General features: G+C 45.4%; 2 protein-coding genes across 13 annotated transcripts; one reads left to right on the plus strand and one right to left on the minus strand.

Annotated features, from left to right (window-relative positions):
• Window positions 1–12445: 12445 nt before the first annotated feature.
• On the plus strand, window positions 12446–15654 carry Anapc15 (anaphase promoting complex subunit 15). 6 transcript variants are annotated; one of them, XM_038320586.1, is made up of 6 exons: window positions 12446–12566; window positions 13833–13917; window positions 14041–14170; window positions 14682–14741; window positions 15016–15153; window positions 15309–15654. In XM_038320586.1, exons 2-6 carry the CDS (start codon window positions 13895–13897, stop codon window positions 15354–15356), a joined length of 399 nt encoding a protein of 132 aa, XP_038176514.1. In that variant the 5' UTR covers window positions 12446–12566; window positions 13833–13894; the 3' UTR covers window positions 15357–15654. The 6 variants fall into 6 exon arrangements, with proteins under 6 accessions (XP_038176514.1, XP_038176545.1, XP_038176528.1 ...); XM_038320617.1 differs by having other exon boundaries at window positions 14046–14170; XM_038320600.1 differs by having other exon boundaries at window positions 13833–13887.
• Window positions 14442–21789, minus strand: Tomt (transmembrane O-methyltransferase). 7 transcript variants are annotated; one of them, XM_038320498.1, is made up of 6 exons: window positions 21753–21784; window positions 21059–21178; window positions 20152–20215; window positions 18214–18488; window positions 17175–17371; window positions 14442–16724 (listed from the first exon to the last, which is right to left on the minus strand). In XM_038320498.1, exons 2-6 carry the CDS (start codon window positions 21147–21149, stop codon window positions 16404–16406), a joined length of 948 nt encoding a protein of 315 aa, XP_038176426.1. In that variant the 5' UTR covers window positions 21150–21178; window positions 21753–21784; the 3' UTR covers window positions 14442–16403. The 7 variants fall into 7 exon arrangements, with proteins under 7 accessions (XP_038176426.1, XP_038176444.1, XP_038176461.1 ...); XM_038320516.1 differs by lacking the exon at window positions 21059–21178 and having other exon boundaries at window positions 18214–18504; window positions 21753–21789; XM_038320533.1 differs by lacking the exon at window positions 20152–20215 and having other exon boundaries at window positions 21753–21765.
• Between the last annotated feature and the right edge of the window lie 143 nt (window positions 21790–21932).

Raw genomic sequence — 21932 nt, forward strand, 5'->3', positions numbered from 1 at the left:
TTTTAACCTCTGAGCCATCTCTCCAGCCCCACTTGGCTTTATTTTTAATTATCAGTATTGTGTATGTCTGTGTGTGGGTCTGAGTATGTGAGTATAGTGCCCATCGGGGCCAGAAGAGGACACTGAGTGCCCTTGAGCTGGAGTTCTAGGCTGTTGCCAGCTTCCTAATATGGATGTTGGAACTGAACTTTAGTCCTCTGTGAGAGCGGTACATTTAGCAGTGCAACCCTCACCTAATGTAGTGCAGATGTTATTCACATAAGGCATGGCTAGGCTTTGACGAGAATTCTCACAGTGTTGTGGAATATTCCTTTACACTTGTGAAAATGTGTTGCTGTGATCAGTTTAATAAAGAGTTGAATGGTCAATAGCTAGACAGGAGGTTTAGGCAGGGTTTCTGGACGGAGAGAGCTCTGGGAAGAAGAAACACAGAGTTGCCAGCCAGACATTGAGGAAGCAGGATGGATAGTACAAATGTATCTGAGCCATGTAAAAGAACATAAACTTAAAAATATGGGTTAATTAAGTTATCAAAGCTAGTGGGACAAGCCTAAGCTAAGGCCAAGCTTTCGTAATTAATAATAAGTCTCTATGTTATTTTTTGTGAGCTGGTGGCCCAAAGTAAAATCTATTTACATCATAGAAAAGTTTTGATGAAAATAATGCCAAAGATAAAAGATTCTATGTAATTATAGCAATGAATTTGTACACTACCAGTTTTCCAATCACAAGATAGTTCATTGAGAGACACTGTGCTAGTGCACATATATAATCCCTGTCCTTAAGAAAATCAGGAGTTCAAGGCTACACTCAGCTACATTGCCAGTTCAAGGACAGCTTGTAAGGGAAATAAGGTTAACCAATATTAAAACCAATACCAGTATTTTGATTTAATACATTCTTGTAGCAAGCTTTCTTTTTGGACTATCTTTGGATCACCAGCCCCCAAATATCAACACAGAGACTTATTAATTATGAAAGTTTTGTCATTAGCTTAGGCTTGTCCCATTAGCTCTTATAACTTAAATTAACCTGTTTCTATTAATCTATATTCTGCCATGTGACTCAGTTACCTCTGCTCTGTACTGTATGTCTGACCTCTTCAGTGTCTCTCTGGCATCCCACTGGAATGAATAATCCTCATGCCTAGATTCCTCCCCCAGAAATCCCACCTGTCCTCTCCTGCCTAGCTGTTGGCTATTCAGCTCTTTATTAAACTAATCAGGAAGTGCCTTGGCAAAGACACATCCTCACAATGTACACAAATATTCTGCAACACAGACTCTTAATTGCTGAGAGATATCTCCTGTTCCATTCATCTAGATTATCTTACGCTTCCAAATGTTCTCCCTGCCCATGCTGTTGAGCTCCCAGTCTTTTCTTTTTTTAAAAAAAATTATTAATGATTTATTTATTTGTACTTCATGTGCAATGGTGTTTTGTCTGCAAGTATGGGTGTTAGATCCCCTGGAACTGGAGCTACAGACAGTTGTGAGCTGCCATATGGATGCTGGGAATTGAACCCATGTCCTCTGGAAGAGCAGCCAGCACTTTTAACTATTGACCCATCTCTTCATACCCCCAATTTTTTTCTTTTTGATTGATTGAAAACATCATCCTAACCCCAGCATCCATCTTTGGAAACCCCTCCCCTGGGGGTTGCCTTGGTCTGGACTCTGCCTCCAGAAAAGTCTGCCAATCACCAACCCCTTCCCAGGGAGGGTCAGGACCACTCCCACAGGCTATTTAGGCTGCTGCACAAAAAAGAAACGTGGTTTTGGGTTTTGCATGCCTCTCCTTCCCCTTCCATGCTTTCCCTGTCACCTGGGAGCGCTGCAGTAAACATGGGTACTGATTTGGTCTAATTTGGTCTGATTGGAATTATTTGCATCAGCAAAGAGGCTGGTCTTTTTTTTTTTTTTTTTTTTTTTTTTTTTTTTTTTTTTTTTTTTTTTTTTTTTTTTTTTTGGTTTTTCGAGACAGGGTTTCTCTGTGGCTTTGGAGCCTGTCCTGGAACTAGTTCTTGTAGACCAGGCTGGTCTCGAACTCACAGAGATCCGCCTGCCTCTGCCTCCCGAGTGCTGGGATTAAAGGCGTGCGCCACCACCGCCCGGCAAAGAGGCTGGTCTTAAGGATTATTTCTAACATCATGGATGTTTCACACCGAGGGGATCTGTTTTTCCCATGAGCTCAGTGCCATGTGCTGGAAAACATCCTTCGAGCACACTCTGCTTGGCTAAGATCGGCTTAGACTCCGTGAGTTCCCCTTTTGGAGTACATGGCAGGTAGGATAGGGTTTTTGGGTTTCCCATTGAAGTTGCTGCTGCACCAGAAGCCTAACCCAGGCAGCTAAGCCAAAGGCTTAGCTGAGATGAGATCTGGGTGTGTTTGGAGATGTCCATCACTCTGTCTCTGTCTCTGTCTCTCTCCCCTGCCATGCTCCTGGCCACCCAGGAGCGCTGCATTTATTAAATGTGGGCATCTTTTATTTTGGTCTAATTTGGTCAGATTGGAATTATTTGTGTTGGTGGAGAGGTTTGTCTTAAGAAGTATACCTAATACTTTTCTTCTTATTATTTATTTATTGGTTTTTTGAGACAGGGTTTCTCTGTGTAACAGCCCTGGCTGTCCTGGAACTCTCATTGTAGACCAGGCTGGCCTCAAACTCAGAGATCTGCCTGCCTCTGCCTCTCGTGTGCTGGGATTAAAGGCGTGTGCTCTCATGCCAGGGCATTTCTTTTCTTAAAGAGACAAACCAATGTTAAAATATAAAGACTGTGTAGATCCTCTGTTCATACCCTTCATTTTCTCCTCACACCACATGAAAGTCAGAGTCTGTACCCCTCCCTGCGAGGTGGTGTTGCATAGGGCTCTTACCACCTCCCCGGTCCTCCTCCATACAGTTACCACACAGGACACTGAGCTGGGGCTTTGCTAGGGCTTCTGAATGCTAGATTCTCAAGACTCCACCTCCAAGTACAGGTATATTTATTTATTTATTTATTCATTCATTCATTCATTTATTATTTATTTATTTATGGTTTTTTGAGACAGCTTTGACTGTCCTAGAACTCACTTTGTAAACTATGCTGGCCTTGAACTCACAGAGATCTACTTACTTCTATCATGCCTGGCTACTTTTTTTTTTTTCTGATTCCCATTTATTCAGTGTAGAAGGCAGCACACAACTGCCACAGTGTGCCTGTGAAGGCCAGAAGAGAATTTAGAAGAGTCAGCTCTCTCCTACATGTGTGTTGCAGGGACTGAGCTCAGATTACTTATTAGGTTTCCATGCAAGTGGTGTCTCTAACCACTGAATCATCTCATTGGCTCCTAATTATACTTGGTTTTCTCAGAGACAGGGTCTAATTATATATTTCAGGCTGGCCTTGAACATGCTATACAGCCTAGTCCAACCTTGAACTTCACATCCTCTTGCCTCGTGTTTCAGAGTGCTAGGATTATGGGTCTGTGCTACTACAATATTAATAAGCAGAGTTTATTAAAGTCTTAGACAGACCACCGAAGAAGATTCCAGGGTCACTCTGGGGTTGTTCACATACGCACGCATGTGCACTTGCATACATTCAAACATGTGCACCCCACACACACACACCACATGCTCATGAAAAGATAAACAAACAAATGAACAAAAAAACTAATGAATTTTCCAAAGTTGGGTCTAGTTGGGACAACAGCGAGGCTGGGAACGCTAAAGCAGAGGCAAAAAGAGGCATCAGTAACGGAACAGGCACCCAAGACCTTCCCAGGGCATTTGGGCTACACCTCAGAAGAGCAGTCTACAGCTGACTAGTTCCATAAACTTGTTATAAGGATTTTGAGGGCAACAGCCATGTTCATGGATTTCTTCCCAGTTTGTATCAGAATCTGGGACAGACTTCAGACACAAATACTTTTTGCTCAAGGCATACATGAAAGAATGAGAAAGGCCAGGTGTGGTGGCACGTGTCTTTAATTCTTTCATCCCAGCACTTGGGAGCCAGGTGAACCTCTGAGTTCCAGACCAATCTGGTCTATAGAGTGAATTCCAGGACAGCCAAGGCTAGATAAGAGAAACCCTGTCTTGAAAAACAACATATAAAAGACACACACACACACACACACACAGACAGAGAGAGACCCTTCCTCGAAAATCCGAAACAACAAAAAGCACTAGCTGCCTTTCCAGAGGACCCACGTTCAATTTCCAGCACTGCCATGGTGGCTCACAACCCTCTTTAACTCCAGCTGGATTTTGGAGATCTAACTAACAGTCTCTTCTGGCCCCTACAAGCACCAGGCACCAAATACATATATGCAGGCCAAATACTCATAAAGTAAATTTTTAAATTAAATAGCTCAAAGGAGGCCAGCATGGTGGTGCACACCTTTAATACCGGCAAGGGGCAAGGCAGAAAGAATTCGAGGCTAGCCTGGTCTACAAAGTGAGTTTCAGACCAGACAGTGAGACCCTGTCTCAAAAATGAAAAGAAAGGGGGCTGGAGAGATGGCTCAGAGGTTAAGAGCATCGCCTGCTCTTCCAAAGGTCCTGAGTTCAATTCCCAGCAACCACATGGTGGCTCACAACCATCTGTAATGAGATCTGGTGCCCTCTTCTGGCCTGCAGGCATGCACACAGACAGAATACTGTATACATAATAAGTAAATAAATAAATATTAAAAAAGAAAAGAAAATTGAATATGATGTAGCTCCATAACAGGTTTTTCTAGCATGTTCAAGGTATCCTCACACACACAAAAAAAAAAAGGTGGCCCCCTTCCTCATCCTCCCGTCTTTGGGGCCACAAAATCCCACAGCTCAGCCTGTTTGGGCTCTGGGGACCTGGAATTGAGTGCACCCAGGCCGGTGGGAGGTCCCCTCCTTCATTTGACTGCCCGGAGCAAGGTAGGCCTTTGTCTGAGAGCTGCTTGGCCTGCAAGGGGACCTGAAAGTCTGCAGGAGGATCCATCGTTCTTTGGGGTGAGTGAGGAGTGAGTGCCCGAACCGCGGCAGCTGCCCGGAGAGGGACCACCGACTCTCCACAACTCCCCCTGCCACCAGCACACTTCCTGCTCTTCCTGCAGGGGTTATTCTCCCCGGATACCGCCTCTCTCTCCCTGTCCCTTCCCAGCTTGCACCCAGAATCCTCCCCCCCTCCCCCTTCCTCATCCTCCCGTCTTTGGGGCCACAAAATCCCACAGCTCAGCCTGTTTGGGCTCTGGGGACCTGGAATTGAGTGCACCCAGGCCGGTGGGAGGTCCCCTCCTTCATTTGACTGCCCGGAGCAAGGTAGGCCTTTGTCTGAGAGCTGCTTGGCCTGCAAGGGGACCTGAAAGTCTGCAGGAGGATCCATCGTTCTTTGGGGTGAGTGAGGAGTGAGTGCCCGAACCGCGGCAGCTGCCCGGAGAGGGACCACCGACTTTCCACAACTCCCCCTGCCACCAGCACACTTCCTGCTCTTCCTGCAGGGGTTATTCTCCCCGGATACTGCCTCTCTCTTCCTGTCCCTTCCCAGCTTGCACCCAGAATCCTCCCCCCCTCCCCCTGCCTCATCCTCCCGTCTTTGGGGCCACAAAATCCCACAGCTCAGCCTGTTTGGGCTCTGGGGACCTGGAATTGAGTGCACCCAGGCCGGTGGGAGGTCCCCTCCTTCATTTGACTGCCCGGAGCAAGGTAGGCCTTTGTCTGAGAGCTGCTTGGCCTGCAAGGGGACCTCACAGTCTGCAGGAGGATCCATCATTCTTTGGGGACACCAAACACCTCCGCGCTCCTTTTGAAGGAAGAGATGGGCAGGCGCCAATGCAGGAGCTCCTCCAACAACATGAAAGGCAACATGACATCACCACAAGCCAGACATCCCGAAACAACAAGAATTGAACACCCTACCCCAGAAGATATAGAAGAAACCGACATTAAACAGTACTTTATAAAAATAATAGAGGACCTTAAACAGGAGGTAAAAAACTGCCATAAAGAAACGGAGATGACAAACAAAAAGGTAGACGAAATAAATAAATCTCTCAAAGATACCCAAGAAAAACAAGAAAAACAAGAAAAAGCAATCAAACAGGTAAGGGAAACAGTACAAGACCTGATAAATGAAATGGAGGTATTGAAGAAAACACAATCTGAGGGACGACTGGAAATGGAAACTCTGAGTAAACGAACAGAAACTTCAGAGACAAGTATTTCCAACCGAATACAAGAGATGGAAGAAAGAATCTCGGACTCTGAAGATACTATAGAGGAAATAAACTCACAGATTAAAGAACTAAACAAATCTAACAAATTCTTAACACAAAACATTCAGGAAATCTGGGACACCATGAAAAGACCAAACCTAAGAATAATTGGGGTAGAAGAAGGAGAAGAATTACAACTCAAAGGCCCAGAAAACATATTCAACAAAATTATAGAAGAAAACTTCCCCAACCTAAAGAAGGATGTTCCTATGAAGGTACAAGAAGCCTACAGAACACCAAATAGACTGGATCAAAAGAAAGCATCCCCACGCCATATAATAATCAAAACACAAAACATACAGAATAAAGAACAGATATTAAGAGCTGCAAAGGAAAAAGGTCAAGTAACATATAAAGGGAAACCTATCAGAATTACACCTGATTTCTCAATGGAAACCATGAAAGCCAGAAGAGCTTGGATAGATGTGCTACAGACACTTAGGGAACATGGATGCAAGCCTAGACTATTATACCCAGCAAAGCTTGCATTCACCATTGATGGAGAAAACAAGATATTCCAGGACAAAAACAGATTTAAACAATACGCAGCCACAAATCCAGCCTTGCAGAAAGTAATAGAAGGAAAATCACAAACCAAGGAGTCCAACAACGCCGACAATAACTCAGGCATCTAGCGACCCTTCACCAGCAAAACTAGAAGAAGGGAAACACACAAACTCTACTACTAAAAATGACTGAAGTTAACAACCACTGGTCATTAATATCACTTAATATCAATGGACTCAATTCACCTATAAAAAGGCACAGGCTAAGAGACTGGATACGAAAACAGAATCCAACATTTTGCTGTTTACAAGAAACACACCTCAACCACAAAGACAGGCACCTACTCAGAGTAAAGGGTTGGGAAAAGGTTTATCAAGCAAATGGCCCTAAGAAACAAGCGGGTGTGGCCATACTAATTTCCAACAAAGTTGACTTCAAACTAAAATCAATCAGAAGAGATGGAAAGGGACACTTTATACTCATAACAGGAAAAATCCTTCAGAATGAAGTCTCAATCCTGAATATCTATGCCCCTAATATAAAAGCTCCCACTTATGTAAAAGAAACACTTCTAGAACTCAAGGCAGCCATCAAACCACACACACTAATAGTTGGAGACTTCAACACTCCTCTCTCACCAATGGACAGGTCAATCAGACAGAAACCTAACAGAGAATTGAAAGACTTAATGGAGGTAATGAACCAAATGGACTTAACAGACATCTATAGAACATTCCACCCAAATAGGAAAGAATATACCTTCTTCTCTGCGGCTCATGGAACCTTTTCAAAAATTGACCATATACTTGGTAACAAAGCAAACTTCCACAGTTACAAAAAAATATTAGTAACCACCTGTGTCTTATCGGATCACCATGGATTAAAATTAGAATTCAACAACAATGCTACCCCCAGAAGGCCCACAAACTCATGGAAACTGAACAGTCAACTACTGACCCACACCTGGGTCAAGGAAGAAATAAAGAAAGAAATTAAAGTCTTTCTTGAATTTAATGAAAACAAAGACACAACATACTCAAACCTATGGGACACAATGAAAGCAGTGCTAAGAGGAAAGTTCATAGCACTAAGTGCCCACTTAAAGAAAACGGAGAAAGCACTCATTGGTGACTTAACAGCACGCCTGAAAGCTCTGGAAAAAAAAGAAGCAGACTCACCTAGGAGAAGTAGAAGACTGGAAATAATCAAACTGAGGGCAGAAATCAACAAAATAGAAACACAGAAAACAATCCAAAGAATCAATGAAACAAGAAGCTGGTTCTTGGAGAAAATCAACAAGATTGACAAACCCTTAGCCAAACTAATCAAACGGCAGAGGGAGAACACGCAAATTAACAAGATCAGAAATGAAAAGGGGGACATAACCACAGACACAGAGGAAATTCAGAAAATCATTAGATCTTACTACAAAAGCCTGTATGCCACAAAATTGGAAAATGTAAAAGAAATGGACAGTTTTTTAGATAAATACCATATACCAAAGTTAAACCAGGACCAGGTAAATGCTCTAAATCGTCCTGTTAGTCGCGAAGAATTAGAAACTGTTATCAGAAACCTCCCTACCAAAAAGAGCCCAGGACCAGATGGTTTCAATGCGGAATTCTACCAGAACTTCCAAGAAGACCTAATACCTATACTCCTTAAGGTATTTCATAATATAGAAACACAAGAGTCACTGCCAAATTCCTTCTATGAAGCTACAGTTACCCTGATACCTAAACCACACAAAGACTCAACCAAGAAAGAGAATTACAGGCCAATCTCACTCATGAACATGGACGCAAAAATTCTCAATAAAATACTGGCAAACCGAATCCAAGAACACATTAGAAAAATTATCCATTACGATCAAGTAGGCTTCATCCCAGAGATGCAGGGCTGGTTCAACATACGAAAATCTATTAATGTAATCCATCATATAAACAAACTGAAGGAAAAAAACCATATGGTCATCTCATTAGATGCTGAAAAAGCATTTGACAAAATTCAGCACCCTTTTATGATAAAGGTCTTGGAGAGATTAGGGATACAAGGGTCATTCCTAAATATAATAAAAGCTATTTACAGCAAACCGACAGCTAACATCAAATTAAACGGAGAGAAACTCAAGGCTATCCCACTAAATTCAGGAACACGACAAGGCTGTCCACTCTCTCCTTATCTCTTCAATATAGTGCTTGAAGTTCTAGCAATAGCAATAAGACAACATAAGGGAATCAAGGGGATTCAATTTGGAAAGGAAGAAGTTAAACTTTCATTATTTGCAGATGATATGATAGTATACATAAGCGACCCCAAAAACTCCACCAAAGAACTCCTACAGCTGATAAACTCCTTCAGTAACGTGGCAGGATACAAGATCAACTCCAAAAAATCAGTCGCCCTCCTATACACAAAGGATAAGGAAGCAGAGAGGGAAATCAGAGAAGTATCACCTTTCACAATAGCCACAAATAGCATAAGATATCTGGGAGTATCGCTAACCAAGGAAGTGAAGGATTTATTTGACAAGAACTTTAAGTCTTTGAAGAAAGAAATTGAAGAGGATACCAGAAAATGGAAGGATCTCCCCTGCTCGTGGATTGGGAGGATCAACATAGTAAAAATGGCAATTCTACCAAAAGCAATCTATAGATTCAATGCAATCCCAATCAAGGTCCCATTAAAATTCTTCACAGAGATTGAGAGGACAATAATCAACTTTATATGGAAAAACAAGAAACCCAGGATAGCCAAAAAAATCTTATACAATAAAGGTACTTCTGGAGGCATTACCATCCCTGACTTCAAACTCTATTACAGAGCTACAGTATTGAAAACGGCTTGGTATTGGCATAAGAACAGAGAAGTTGACCAATGGAATCGTATAGAAGACCCGGATCTTAAACCACAAACCTATGAACACCTGATTTTTGATAAAGGAGCCAAAAGTACACAATGGAAAAAAGAGGGCATCTTCAACAAATGGTGCTGGCATAACTGGATGTCAACCTGTAGAAGAATGAAAGTAGATCCATATCTATCACCATGCACAAAACTCAAGTCCAAATGGATTAAAGACCTCAATATTAATTTGAACACATTGAGATTGATAGAGGAGAAAGTGGGAAGTACTCTACAACAAATGGGCACAGGGAACCGTTTCCTATGCATAACCCCAGCTGCACAGACTTTAAGGGCAACATTGAATAAATGGGACCTCCTGAAGTTGAGCAGCTTCTGTAAAGCAAAGGACATTGTCACTAAGACACAAAGGCAGCCTACTGACTGGGAAAAGATCTTCACCAACCCTGCAACTGACAAAGGTCTGATCTCTAAAATATATAAGGAACTCAAGAGACTAGACGGTAAAATGCCAATTAACCCAATTAAAAAATGGGGCGATGAACTGAACAGAGAATTCTCAACAGAAGAAGTTCGAATGGCCAAAAGACACTTAAGGTCATGCTCAACCTCCCTAGCTATCAGGGAAATGCAAATCAAAACAACTTTGAGATATCATCTTACACCTGTCAGATTGGCTAAAATCCAAAACACCAATAATAACCTTTGCTGGAGAGGTTGTGGGGTAAGGGGCACACTCATCCATTGCTGGTGGGAATGCAAACTTGTGCAACCACTTTGGAAAGCAGTGTGGAGGTTTCTCAGGAAATTCGGGATCAACCTACCCCAGGACCCAGCAATTCCACTCTTGGGAATCTACCCAAGAGATGCCCAATCATACAACAAAAGCATATGCTCATCTATGTTCATAGCAGCATTATTTGTAATAGCCAGATCCTGGAGACAGCCTAGATGCCCTTCAGTGGAAGAATGGATGAAGAAACTGTGGAATATATACATGCTAGAATACTACTCAGCGGTAAAAAACAATGACATCTTGAATTTTGCAGGCAAATGGATGGAAATAGAAAACACTATTCTGAGTGAGGTAACCCAGACCCATAAAGATGAACATGGGATGTACTCACTCATATTCGGTTTCTAGCCATGATTAAAGGACATCGAGCCTATAAGTTTGGGATCTTTGAGAAGATAATAAGAAGAACCTCCACCTGACGATAGATGAAGAAAATGACAGAGCCCCACCTTGGAGCACCGGACTGAGCTCCCAAGGTCCTGATGAGGAGCAGAAGGAGAGAGAACATGAGAAAGAAAGTCAGGACCGTGAGGGAACCTCCAGCTGGCGACAGATGGGGAAGGTGACTGAGCCCCACATTGGAGCACTGGACTGAGCTCCCAAGGTCCCGATGAGGAGCAGAAGGAGCGAGAACATGAGGGAGAAAGTCAGGAACGAGAGGGGTGCGTTCACTCATGGAGACGGTGGGACAGAACTAATGGGAGATCACCAACTCCAGTTGGAATGGGACTGATGGATCATGCGACCAAACCCGTCTCTCTGAGTGTGGCCAACAGCGGGGGCTGACTGAGAAGCAAAGGACAATGGCTCTGGGCTCTGATTGTTCTTCATGGACGGGCTCTGTGGGAGCCTTCTCAGCTTGGTCGATCACCTTCCTGGACCTGGGGGGAGTTGGGAGGACCTTGGTCTTAGCATAGAGTGGGGAACCCTGATGGCTCCTTGGCCTTGAGAGGGAGGGAGGGGAGGTATGGGTGGAGGGGAGGGGAGGGAAGGGGGAGAAGGAGGGGAGAGAAAGGGGAGAAGGAGGGGAGGGAGGGGGGAGGAGGAGGGAAGGAGATGGAAATTTTTAAATATAAAAAAAAAATAAACCATGAGAAAAAAAAAAAATTTTCCCATAGAAACCACTCTGAGATGCCAATCTACTTTTGGCATATGTAGTAACATAGCACCAAAATAAGAAACTCTTCCTCCAAATATTAGAATAAATCACGGTACAAGGTGGAGAGGAAGTGCGACAAGGGAGATTGTTTGCGAGGAGGAAGGCAACCACCAAGAGGAGTGCAAAGGAAAGAGAAAGGGATGAATAAAGATAAACTGAAACGATGGATGTGTGTGAACCACCACTTTCTTGTATGCTAACCAATAATTTTTAATGTCAATGAGGGATTGCAGAAATGGCTCCGTGACTGAGTGCTTGCTGTTTAACCAGACCACCAAAATTCAGACCCCAGCACCCTTGTAACAAGTCAAGTATGGCTTCCATGTTCCTGTGACCCCAGCACTGCTAAAAGGAAAGCCTCATCTTCTGACTCCAAATCGGACCTGAGGTGCTGGTATTGATTGAAAATAATAAAGTTGCACATTTCCTGTCACCAGGTCTACTGCCACCACTCGTCGGAAACTACTCCTGTGACATAAAGCAAATCTTATGTTCTCATGGGGTATAGGACATGTCCATCTGGAGATCGTTGGGCTTGGAAAAGCTGCATAACCCAGGAGAAATGCTATTGTTTTCGCTGAATTTTAAATAAAACTGAGCTTTCAAAAGGAAAAAAAAAAAAAAAAAAGGTGTTCAAACGGGAGACTGAGAAAGGTAGAAATAGATGTCCTGAAACGCAGCGACACACAATCACGTTCAGACATGCGCACGTCTCTGGGAGCCATTATTCCCAAGAAACTAGCACGCACGCACGCACGCACGCGCGGCCTAACGCCAGGCCGGAGCGGGGCCAACAGGTAGGCCTGGCACGTAAGTGTCCTCCCCCAACTAGAGCGTGCTGTTACGTCACATCACTTCCGGTCTGGTAGGTTAGAGCGGGAAACAAAAGGAAACGGAGGACGCATGCGTTGAGTGGGTCCCGGAATCTGGTGAATTCTTCCGTTCAGGCCTGGCGAAGCGCTTCCGGGTCGCTGCCGGCTGCCGGCTCTTGGCGCGGTAAGTGCGGGAACGAAGCTGTTGCCGTCTCCTTGCTAGTTCTTTCTTCCTGCTTCCAGAGAAACCCCGTTCCTTTGACTCGCCTCTACAGCAACTCATATATTTCGCTCCTTAATGCTTAACGATATCCTGCTCATTGGCCGCTTCCTTAAATCTAAGCCCCACCCATCACACAAGTTCCGTCATTCATTGGTTTCACTTCCTGTCACCCAGCATTTCTTTCAGTTAATTGGCTTCATCCTGGCCGCGCGCATTTTTTTGCGACTAGCATCCCTATTAGGGCAAAATCCTGTCAGAGACCCGCCCTTGCCTCCTTCCTGTTGGTCAAGCTCACATTATTTTAATGAGCAAAGAATGGGCGGTGGTGGGTAGGGTTTTAGGATACAGATTCTGTCAGTACTTTTGGGATGAGGGCTGGTGTTGTTTTCTTGTCACACGGGCCTGGGAAGCTTTGGTCTAGGGAATGGCAGCGGCTAGATCTGCGTGGATCAGAGTAGAACAAAAGATAGAGTAGAGCCGAGTGTGATGGCTGGTGTACATCTTTAATCCCAGCATTTGGGGGCTGAGGCATGCGGATCTCTGTGAGTTTGGGACTAGCCTGGTCTTTATAGTGAGTTTATACCAGCCAGGGCTTCTTAATGAGACCCTATCTCACTGGGAAAAAAAAAAGGGCGGGTGGAGGGGAGATACCAATTCTGGTTTTCCTGTGCTCTTGTTACATTGCTGGACTAGGATCCCTTCCTTGTGTATGTTCTAAATAAACCCCACCCAGCGTGCGACATAAAGTCAAGCCTACCTGTCACTGGGTCTTATGAGCTGATAGATTTAAATCAGCTTCTTGATGACCTTCCTGGGCTTCAGCTTTAATCCACAAAACTGATTTTGTTCTCTTACATGTCAGTTCATCATTCATTCTTCTGCTTATTGTCTGTCTATTTGTCCATGCTTCCTAGTTGTGTGTAGTGCAGTTTGACTGGTCGGTGAGAGGTGATTCATGTCCAAAACATTTTGCACTGGTTGGATGTGATATGAATCAAAAGAGCAAAGAATGAGTTTTATGATGTCTTTGCGTTTGTGTGTGTGTTCAAGGAGACTTTTACTGGATTCTTGCTAGTTCTAATTTTGTATATAATCACAATGCCACATTCCATCTCTGGCTCCCAGTCTCTTCTCTCCTTAAGCGGCAAACAACATTATCCATTATTTTGTTTTGTTGTCAGAATAACTTTAAGGATGATATAATTGTTATTATCCCCATTTTTACAGATGAGGAAACTGAGGCCCAGAGAGGTTAAGTGTATTGGCCAAAGTCAAACATCTAGTAAGTGATGGAGCCAGGACTCAAACTCAGGTCTGTCTGATTTCGAGAGGGAAGGGAAGCTTCTCTGCTGCCTTCCACTCCACCCCACCCCTAAATCAAATTACAACTGCATCAGAACAAAACAAAACATACTCACATGACCCTCTCCCTCAGCTTAGGGGCCATGTCCACCCTGTTCCCGTCACTGTTCCCTCGTGTGACTGAGACACTGTGGTTTAATCTGGATCGACCCTGTGTGGAGGAGACAGAGCTGCAGCAGCAGGAGCAGCAGCATCAGGCCTGGGTGAGTGAGGACCTAGCTCACCATGGAGATGACCTTGCCTTATCTTGGAGACCTGCTTAGAAAAAGCATTTCTCTCTGAGTTGGGATCAGTCACGCTGGGTATTTGGAGGCTGAAATTCTCATTTTGTGGAACCCTAACTGCTTGAGGGAACATAGGACTTCAGGGCTAGATTAGTTGTCAAGCTCCAGACAGCCTAAATTCTATCTATATATCACAGGGCTTAATGATTTTAACTTAATTACTTACAAGATGCCATATTCCAGGCTGAGTGTCTCACTTCACTCTCTCCAGAATTATATGAGAAACCCGAGGCCAAAAGACTTCACATACAATTTTATAAAGAGCAGATGACAGGAGAAAGGGGGTCGAATCTTCCTGAGAACTGGGGGGGAAGAAGCTTTGTTTCAACATTTGGGGATCTTGGAAGGGATAGAGTAAGCCAGTCCCATGCCCTTGACCTGCTCTGCTTGGGCCTTGGCCCTACTTTTCCCCAAACTCCTTTGCCCACAGCTCCAAAGCATTGCAGAGAAAGACAACAACCTGGTACCTATTGGCAAGCCAGCCTCAGAGGTGAGTGGCCCCAGCGGACAGGGACGATGTGGAGCCCAGTAGACCAGGGCTTCATTTTGATTTAATGGCCTTGCTTCTGACTTAGAACACTTGTTCTTAATAAGGGTAGACAGCAAAAGTGGGAATTTGAGGGGGTAGGCATTAGGCCTAGCATTAGGTCCTTCATGTCATGCAGCCCCTCCCATACTCAAGGTGGGCAGGGTTGGAAAGTAGGCCAGCTCTTGACCTGGCCCAGGTAGCCCTGAGACCTCCAGACTCTCTCTGGCCCCACCAGCACTACGATGATGAAGAGGAAGAGGACGATGAAGATGACGAGGACAGCGAGGAGGATTCAGAAGATGATGAGGACATGCAGGACATGGATGAGATGAATGACTATAATGAGTCCCCTGATGATGGAGAGGTCAACGAGGTAGGCGGGGTGTAGGGAGTGCCTTTGTTCCTAGGCTCCTGCCCCTGATCTAACTGATGGCCGAGGGATGCAGAAACCCTGGCTCTACCCAGGGGCAGGATCTGGGCTGAGGCTGGCTGAGGCCCCTCCCCACCCACACCCAGCCTCCTCTTCAGGTGGACATGGAAGGCAACGAACAGGATCAGGACCAGTGGATGATCTAGGTAGACAAGCCAAGGTGGCCTCAGGGTGATTCCAGGCCACCCCAACCTATATTACATCCACAGCCTCAGCCCCTCAGCCTGCAGAACCAGCTGTGATTGTAGTGTCTAAAGCTTACCCTTAGGCACTGTCTCTGCTGCTTCCAGGGCAAGGTCTCCTTGGGCCCTCCCAGTCTTCCCTTGAATCCCGAGAGCCTGAGCCCATCCCACCTTCCTGGCTGGTACCTCATTCCTTGGTTGCCAGGTGTGGTCTCTTTCTAACCCTCTTTAATAAAGACACAGGACTGATTCTTTTCCCCAATGTCTATTCCCTGTTTGTTGGTGGGACCCAGAGGAGTCCAGTTATCTTTTCTTGGACAGTGGGAAGGGGTCATTTAAGGGATCTCAGGCAAACCTAATGGACTAAGTGGGCCAGGATCAGAGGCCAGGCTTCTGTGATTGATAATTCTTGTGGCCTAGCTTGCACCTGGATACTCTACAGGGCCTCATTGTCTGCAGCTGCCTCTGATTCCATCCAGAAGCTGTCTGAGTCCCACAGCTGGGAGGCTCTGGGGCCTCTGCCAACCAGCTGTCTTTTTGTTGTAATTTATTTATGCTTAGAGATTTTTTGTATGTATGTGTGTATGTATATCACATGTGTGCCTGTGCCATGTGAGTGCTGGAAATTGAACCTGAGTCCTCTAGATAAGGAGCAGCAGCCATGCTCTTAACTGCTGAGCCATCTTTCCAGCCCTTAGTATTAAGAGAATAAGCAATCTCAAGAAGGAAGGACTCACCTGGGGGGAGCAATCGATAACAGAACAAGGGCTCAGGACTCCTGCTTCCATTCTCCAGTTTTCTAGGAGAGGATCTTGTGGGACCAAGAAGACTGATAGAATTTGACACTTTGGATTGATATGGAGGTTGCGGGCAGGCAGAGTTGAGAAGAAAGCTTCCCCAGCCTGAACCTAGCATATGTTGGACACTAAACAGAAAGGGAAAGGGGAAATTCTGAGGTCCTTGCTTGAGTGGGGTTGGGGTTGTATCAGTAAATATCCCAGGTCCTGGATCTCAGCCAGGTCCAGCATAGGTGAGCTGGGCTATGCCATCCTTGATGGCAGGGAAGTCTGGGAGGCTGGTGTGGTGGAGGCGACAGCGATAGCGGCCACAGCTCTTTGTGTATTGTAGGAAGCGGGGTGCACCAGGAAAAAGCACATGGTCAGCCAATACAGTGGCACCACTTGGGAGTAGAGCATGGGCTTCCAGTAGTTGCAGATCCCGTAGATAATATCGAGGTCGATGTGCCAGTAACACCAGATCTGCCTGACTGAGCTGGTACTGAGCTCTCAGGCGTGGGATCACTTCCTCTGAGCTGCCCGCAATGAGCTCCACCTGTGGGGAAAGCCATAGTGAAGGTGAGAATAGGAAGGACTGCTTCCCCTCTCCTGACCCCCATGATCAGACTGATTTCATGCCAGCACTGGTCTAGGCCTGCACAAGTGTCTCCCATTTCCTCTGGCCTCAGAAATTGAGTAGTCAGCATCAGTATTGTAATTCCTATTATGTGCCGTGAAGAAGCTGGGAATCACAGGATATGTGCTGTACCTGAGGTCACACAGCTAACTGAACAATAAGATTTGGACTGAGATTTGCTTGTCTGTGGAGAGCTTCCTCTTAGCTGCTGCCTTTATAGTCCGTAGAAAATAAGAGCAAATGACTCGGGATTGAGGGAGTAGGAGTTACATGCCCTCCAGGATGCCAGCTGCCTGAGTGGAGCTGCTTCCTTGAATGGGAGACTTTCCCAAAAGAAACCTGGCCCGAGCTGGGGAGATGGAAGCTGACCATTTGCTCATCGAAGCCAGCCAGCCGGATGAGCTTTTCAGCCACTGCTGCTGTACGAGGGTCCCGCTCCACAGTGAGAAGGCGACTCCCAGGGGGCAAAGCCCGCGCAATAAACAGTGTAGAGTATCCGCAGTAGGTGCCCAGCTCCAGCACACAAGCAGGGGCCTTCTCTTCCACCAGCCGCATCAGAATCTGACCTATGGGGTAAGATGGCTGTTGTAGAAGAGCTCTAAACCAGGTGTGCCTGGTACCAAACATGCCGCTGTGCTTGTTCATGCTGTATTTATACATGAGGCTGACAGGCTGACTGCCCTTGCCCACTCCTACCTCCATCCAAGCATTCTAGACTCAGTTTAAATGTTCCTTCCTCCAGGGGGGTTCAGGCAAAACAACCTCCCTATCTTCAAGGCTCCTGGGACACTTTCAGTTTCATCCTCAAACCCCTGCACTCCCTTATTGCTCATTGTGGTTTTGACTTTGGAATTGGCTGTGTCTCATAATAGAAGTACTGTGCTGTCTAGTAGACAGCTATCCTCAGTTGGATGTGGAAGCCTCTGGTAGGAAAGAAAATCTAGTACAGATAACTACAAAGTTCTGAGTTATGATTTCCCCCTGTGTTATGCTCTATGGGGCCAGCATTTGTGACTGGTTCACCTTCTGTGACCTCTACCTCCTCCCTCAGCACCTGGTTCAAAAGAGTGGCAATAAATGTCTGCTGGATAATTGAATAACTTGGTCCAGGCTCCTCATTTCCAAATGAAAAAACAAAAGTCATAAACACAGCCGTGAAGCTTCCTACGTACCCAGCAAAGCAGTGAATACCAGATCTTTCCTCACTATCTTTTCCTTTTCCTTTTTTTCTTTTTTGGTTTTTCAAGACAAGGTTTCACTGTAGCTATCAAACCTGTCCTGGAACTAGCTCTTGTAGACCAGGCTGGACTTGAACTCACAGGGATCCGCCTGCTCTTGCCTCCTGAGTGCTGGGATCACTATCCTGAGATTATTTCTGAAACAGAAGGCTGGAGAAGGGAACGCTGACCTTTCACAGGGCCCATGTGACTCAGGTACTCGCAGCAGCTGCTCCAGTGGTCTAGAGTGGTGAGGATGTGACCAGGGTCTCCAGGCAGAGCATGGGTGAGCACGTAGCTGAAGGCCCGCTCCTCAGTTCGAAGTCCTGACAGGCAGTCCCTGAAGCTTCTTAGCAGGACTGTACGCACCAGCAGTCGGAAATGGTGTCGGTATCTCACCAGCAGTGTCACCACGAGTGGCAGGAATGCCAGTGCAATGGCAGGGGACATTGTTCCTACCTGAGTCCTAGGATAGAGGGAGGCTGGGAGGGAAACCTATGTGTACTATTTGCCTGTCATTGGTGCAGCCTTTATCAGTTTCAGTTACCACGCTTGTCCAAACCATGGCTGACAGAGACTGACTTTTGTTTTGGTTTATCGAGACAGGATTTCTCTGTAGCTTTGGGGCCTGAGTGTTGGGATTAAAGGTGTGCGCCGCTGCCACCCGGCTGAGAGACTGATTTGAATCCAGCCTACGTACTCTGCACTCTTCATGCCATGCTGCCTGTGTTTAGTACTCAGCCACAGCTGTCTCCCTTTCTAGTCCTGATAGGATCCATTTCTGTACTGTTCCTACACCTCCCTAACATCATTCCTCTTCAGGACCTTTTTCATCAGTTTCTTGGCGTATCTTCCTCCCATAATCTCTGATACATTATAGTGTAGCCAAAGAAAAAAGCTTGCCAGGCATTGTTGGCACATGCCTCTAATTCCAGCACTCAGGAGGCAGAGGCAGGAGGATCTCTGAGTTCAAGGCCAGCCTGGTCTACAGAGTGAGTTCCAGAGCAGCCAGGGCTACATAGAGAAACCCTGTCTCAAAAAAGAAAAACAAAATAAACGAAAAGAACAAAAGATAAAAGCTTTGTCTTCAAATCCCGTCATGCTTTCACCATGCTTTACTTTATTAAAAGGATCAAGCACTATGCCTGGGTCTGGAGAGATGGCTCAGTGGTTAAAAGCACTTGCTGCTCTTGAAGAGGATCTCAGTTAAGGCCCAGAACTCACATGGTGGTTCAAAAACATCTATAACCTCAGTTCCAGGAGATCCAACCCCCTCAAGGGCTCACCCAGTGGTGAACATGAGTATAAGCAAAAAACAAAAACAAAAAACAACAACAAAAAAAAACCTTAGCAAAAGCCAAAACAAAAAAAAAAAAAACACAAAAAAGAACAACAACAACAAAAATCCCAAACATTGGAGAGTTGGCTCCATGGTAAAGAGCACTGACTGCTCTTCAAAGGCCCTGGGTTTGATTCTCAACACCAACATCTGGTCAATCACAACTGTCGGTAACTCCAGTTCCAGGGGATCTGATGCCCTCTTCTGGTCTCCACAGACACTGCATGCACATGGTGCCCAGAAGTCATTCAGAAGTCATCCATATATATGAAATAGAAATAAAATCTTTTAAAAGTACAAAGGAAGTACTATCCATGGTATTTTGGTGCGCACATCATGAGGAAGGCCAAGGTAGAAGGATCTCAAGTTTAAAGCCAATGTGAGCTACATTTGAGACCCTGTCTCAATAAATTCAACCTCTATACCAAGTTAATTCTATCCAAGGACTCTTTCTGTCTGCTCTTCTCTGTCCTCCTTGGTTCTATGTATTTTCTCCAGTCTTGTCTCAACTTTTCTATTCCCCCCACTAAGAATTCACCTCGTAAGTGAAACATGCACACACACACCCCACTATCCAGATTTCCTCTCCAGGACCTTTTAGGGATAGCTGTCCTTTTTCCTCCCACTGCCTCCCTACCCAGATCTGACCTTGGCAGACTGTTTTTACAAGACGTTTAGTTTAGTTGGAAGGGGAGTGTATGCTAAAATTTAGAGTATATGAATGAATGTAAAAAGGTTTGTGATATGGGCAGGAATTGGTGTGCTTGGGAACCCACAAGGCCCTGCTTACCTGGGCTGAAGGCTCCTAGAAAAGACCAGAGTACCGGAATGGGAAGTCCTTGAGAGGAATAACCCTGAAGAAAGAGACTGGACCTGATTTCAATTATTGATGCTGAGGCTGTTGTTACCTGAGACTTGTAGCTCAGGTTACCAGGCCCAGTGACAAACTTCAGCTGCCTCCTTTTTTCAGGTACCCTAGAGAAACTTAGCAGAACTCTAGGGTCTTGAAGAATTAATAAATACTGATAGGCCTGGTGACATCTCCAAGCCCTTGGGATCAGGACATGGGGCATGATACAAGCCAAAATAATTCAGACTTATTTACTCAGTTCAAAATCCAAGTTTAAGGCTGTCTTTCAGTGGCTCACATTTGGTAGAAGTGACGAAGTCAGAAACTCAATAAAATACAATGTGATCACCAGACTAGGGAATTCCACAATTGTGAGGGAGTGGCACACTACAGCTAGTAAATATTTGTGGTTTTGTTTTAAAGATTTATTTATTATGTATACTGTTCTACCAGCATGCCAGAAGAGGTTGTGAGCCACCTTGTGGTTGATGAGAATTGAACTCAGGACCTAGAGCAGCCACTGCTGTTAACCTTTGAGCCCATCTCTCCAGCCCTGGGGGGGGGGGGGGCAGCGTCTGTTTTTAATTTTTGTGTATTCAGCCGGGTGGTGGTGGCGCACACCTTTAATCCTAGCACTGGGGAGGCAGGGGCAGGAGAATCTCTGTGAGTTTGAGGCCAGCCTGGTTTATAGAGCAAATTCCAGGATAGGCTCCAGAAGCTACACAGGGAAACCGTCTCGAAACACAAAAACAAAAAGAAAAAAAATATGTGTATTCATGGCTGATCTGCATGTGTATCTATATACGGTGTACATGTTGTAATGAGGCCAGAAGAGGGTACCGTTTACCTGGGACTGGAGTTATTGATGATTGTGAGCCACCATGTGGGTTTTGGGAAATTGAACTCGGTCCTCTGGAGGTGCAGTCAGTGCTTCTCATCACTGAATCGTTTCTAGCACCAGCATTTGCTAATTTAATAAGTAAACACCACTGGGTTAAGTAAAGGGAGGAAAAGTGCTCAGAATAGGATCAGAAAAGGTTTGAATTTGGGCTGTAATCCCTAACGTGGAGGGAGGACTGTCTGCCATCTGCCTGTGCAGGCATAATTCACCTTAATCAAGAAACTGCCAAACAAGGGACTAGAGATGGCTCAGTGGCTAGAAGCCGCCTGCCAGAAAGCCTGACCACCTGACTTCAATCCCTAGAAAACACATGGTGGAAAGATACAACTCGCTTCCACAAGTCATTCCGTGACCTCCACACGCAGCATGACACGTGTTCACACTCATATACGTACTCAGTTTTGCCGGCCATACAGACATACATGTAATCCTAAAGCAAGTGGTTGTCTAAATTCGAGACCAGTCTAGTCTACACAGCGAGTTTCAGGCTAGCCAGGTTACATGGAGAAACCTTGGTCACACAGATACAAAGAAACTGGCAAATTTCTCCCGAGGGAAGCGCGTCCCTCTCGTGGCGCTGAACAGTTTATCTAATAGAGTTTGCACCCACAAAGGTGGCCTTGACACCACGTGATCTTACCACTCAACTCGCACTCCGGCCAAGAGACCGAAGGATTCAGAGCTACAGACTGGGAAAACAAAATCATGTGACCCGCCCCTCGGGTCACGTGCCACGCGTCCTGCACGTAGAACGCGCTTTTCCATTGGTCGGCTATGGCCACGCGGAGGGGCGGGACCGGAAGTCGCGATTTGGCTGTGG

This window comes from Arvicola amphibius, chromosome 1 (assembly GCF_903992535.2).
Source record: "Arvicola amphibius chromosome 1, mArvAmp1.2, whole genome shotgun sequence".
NCBI classification, from domain to species: domain Eukaryota; kingdom Metazoa; phylum Chordata; class Mammalia; order Rodentia; family Cricetidae; genus Arvicola; species Arvicola amphibius.

Coding starts and splice junctions, on each gene's coding strand:
- Anapc15 (XM_038320586.1), top strand. CDS start 13,895: ATGGAGCCAGGACTCAAACTCAG. Junction 14,171..14,681: donor AGCAGCAGCATCAGGCCTGG/GTGAGTGAGGAC, acceptor CTTTGCCCACAG/CTCCAAAGCATTGCAGAGAA. Junction 14,742..15,015: donor TTGGCAAGCCAGCCTCAGAG/GTGAGTGGCCCC, acceptor TGGCCCCACCAG/CACTACGATGATGAAGAGGA.
- Tomt (XM_038320481.1), bottom strand. CDS start 20,434: ATGCCCCATGTCCTGATCCCAAGGGCTTGGAGATGTCACCAGGCCTAT. Junction 18,505..20,151: donor TCTAGGAGCCTTCAGCCCAG/GTAAGCAGGGCC, acceptor TTTCCCTCCCAG/CCTCCCTCTATCCTAGGACT. Junction 16,725..17,174: donor CTGGCTTCGATGAGCAAATG/GTCAGCTTCCAT, acceptor CTTTCCCCACAG/GTGGAGCTCATTGCGGGCAG.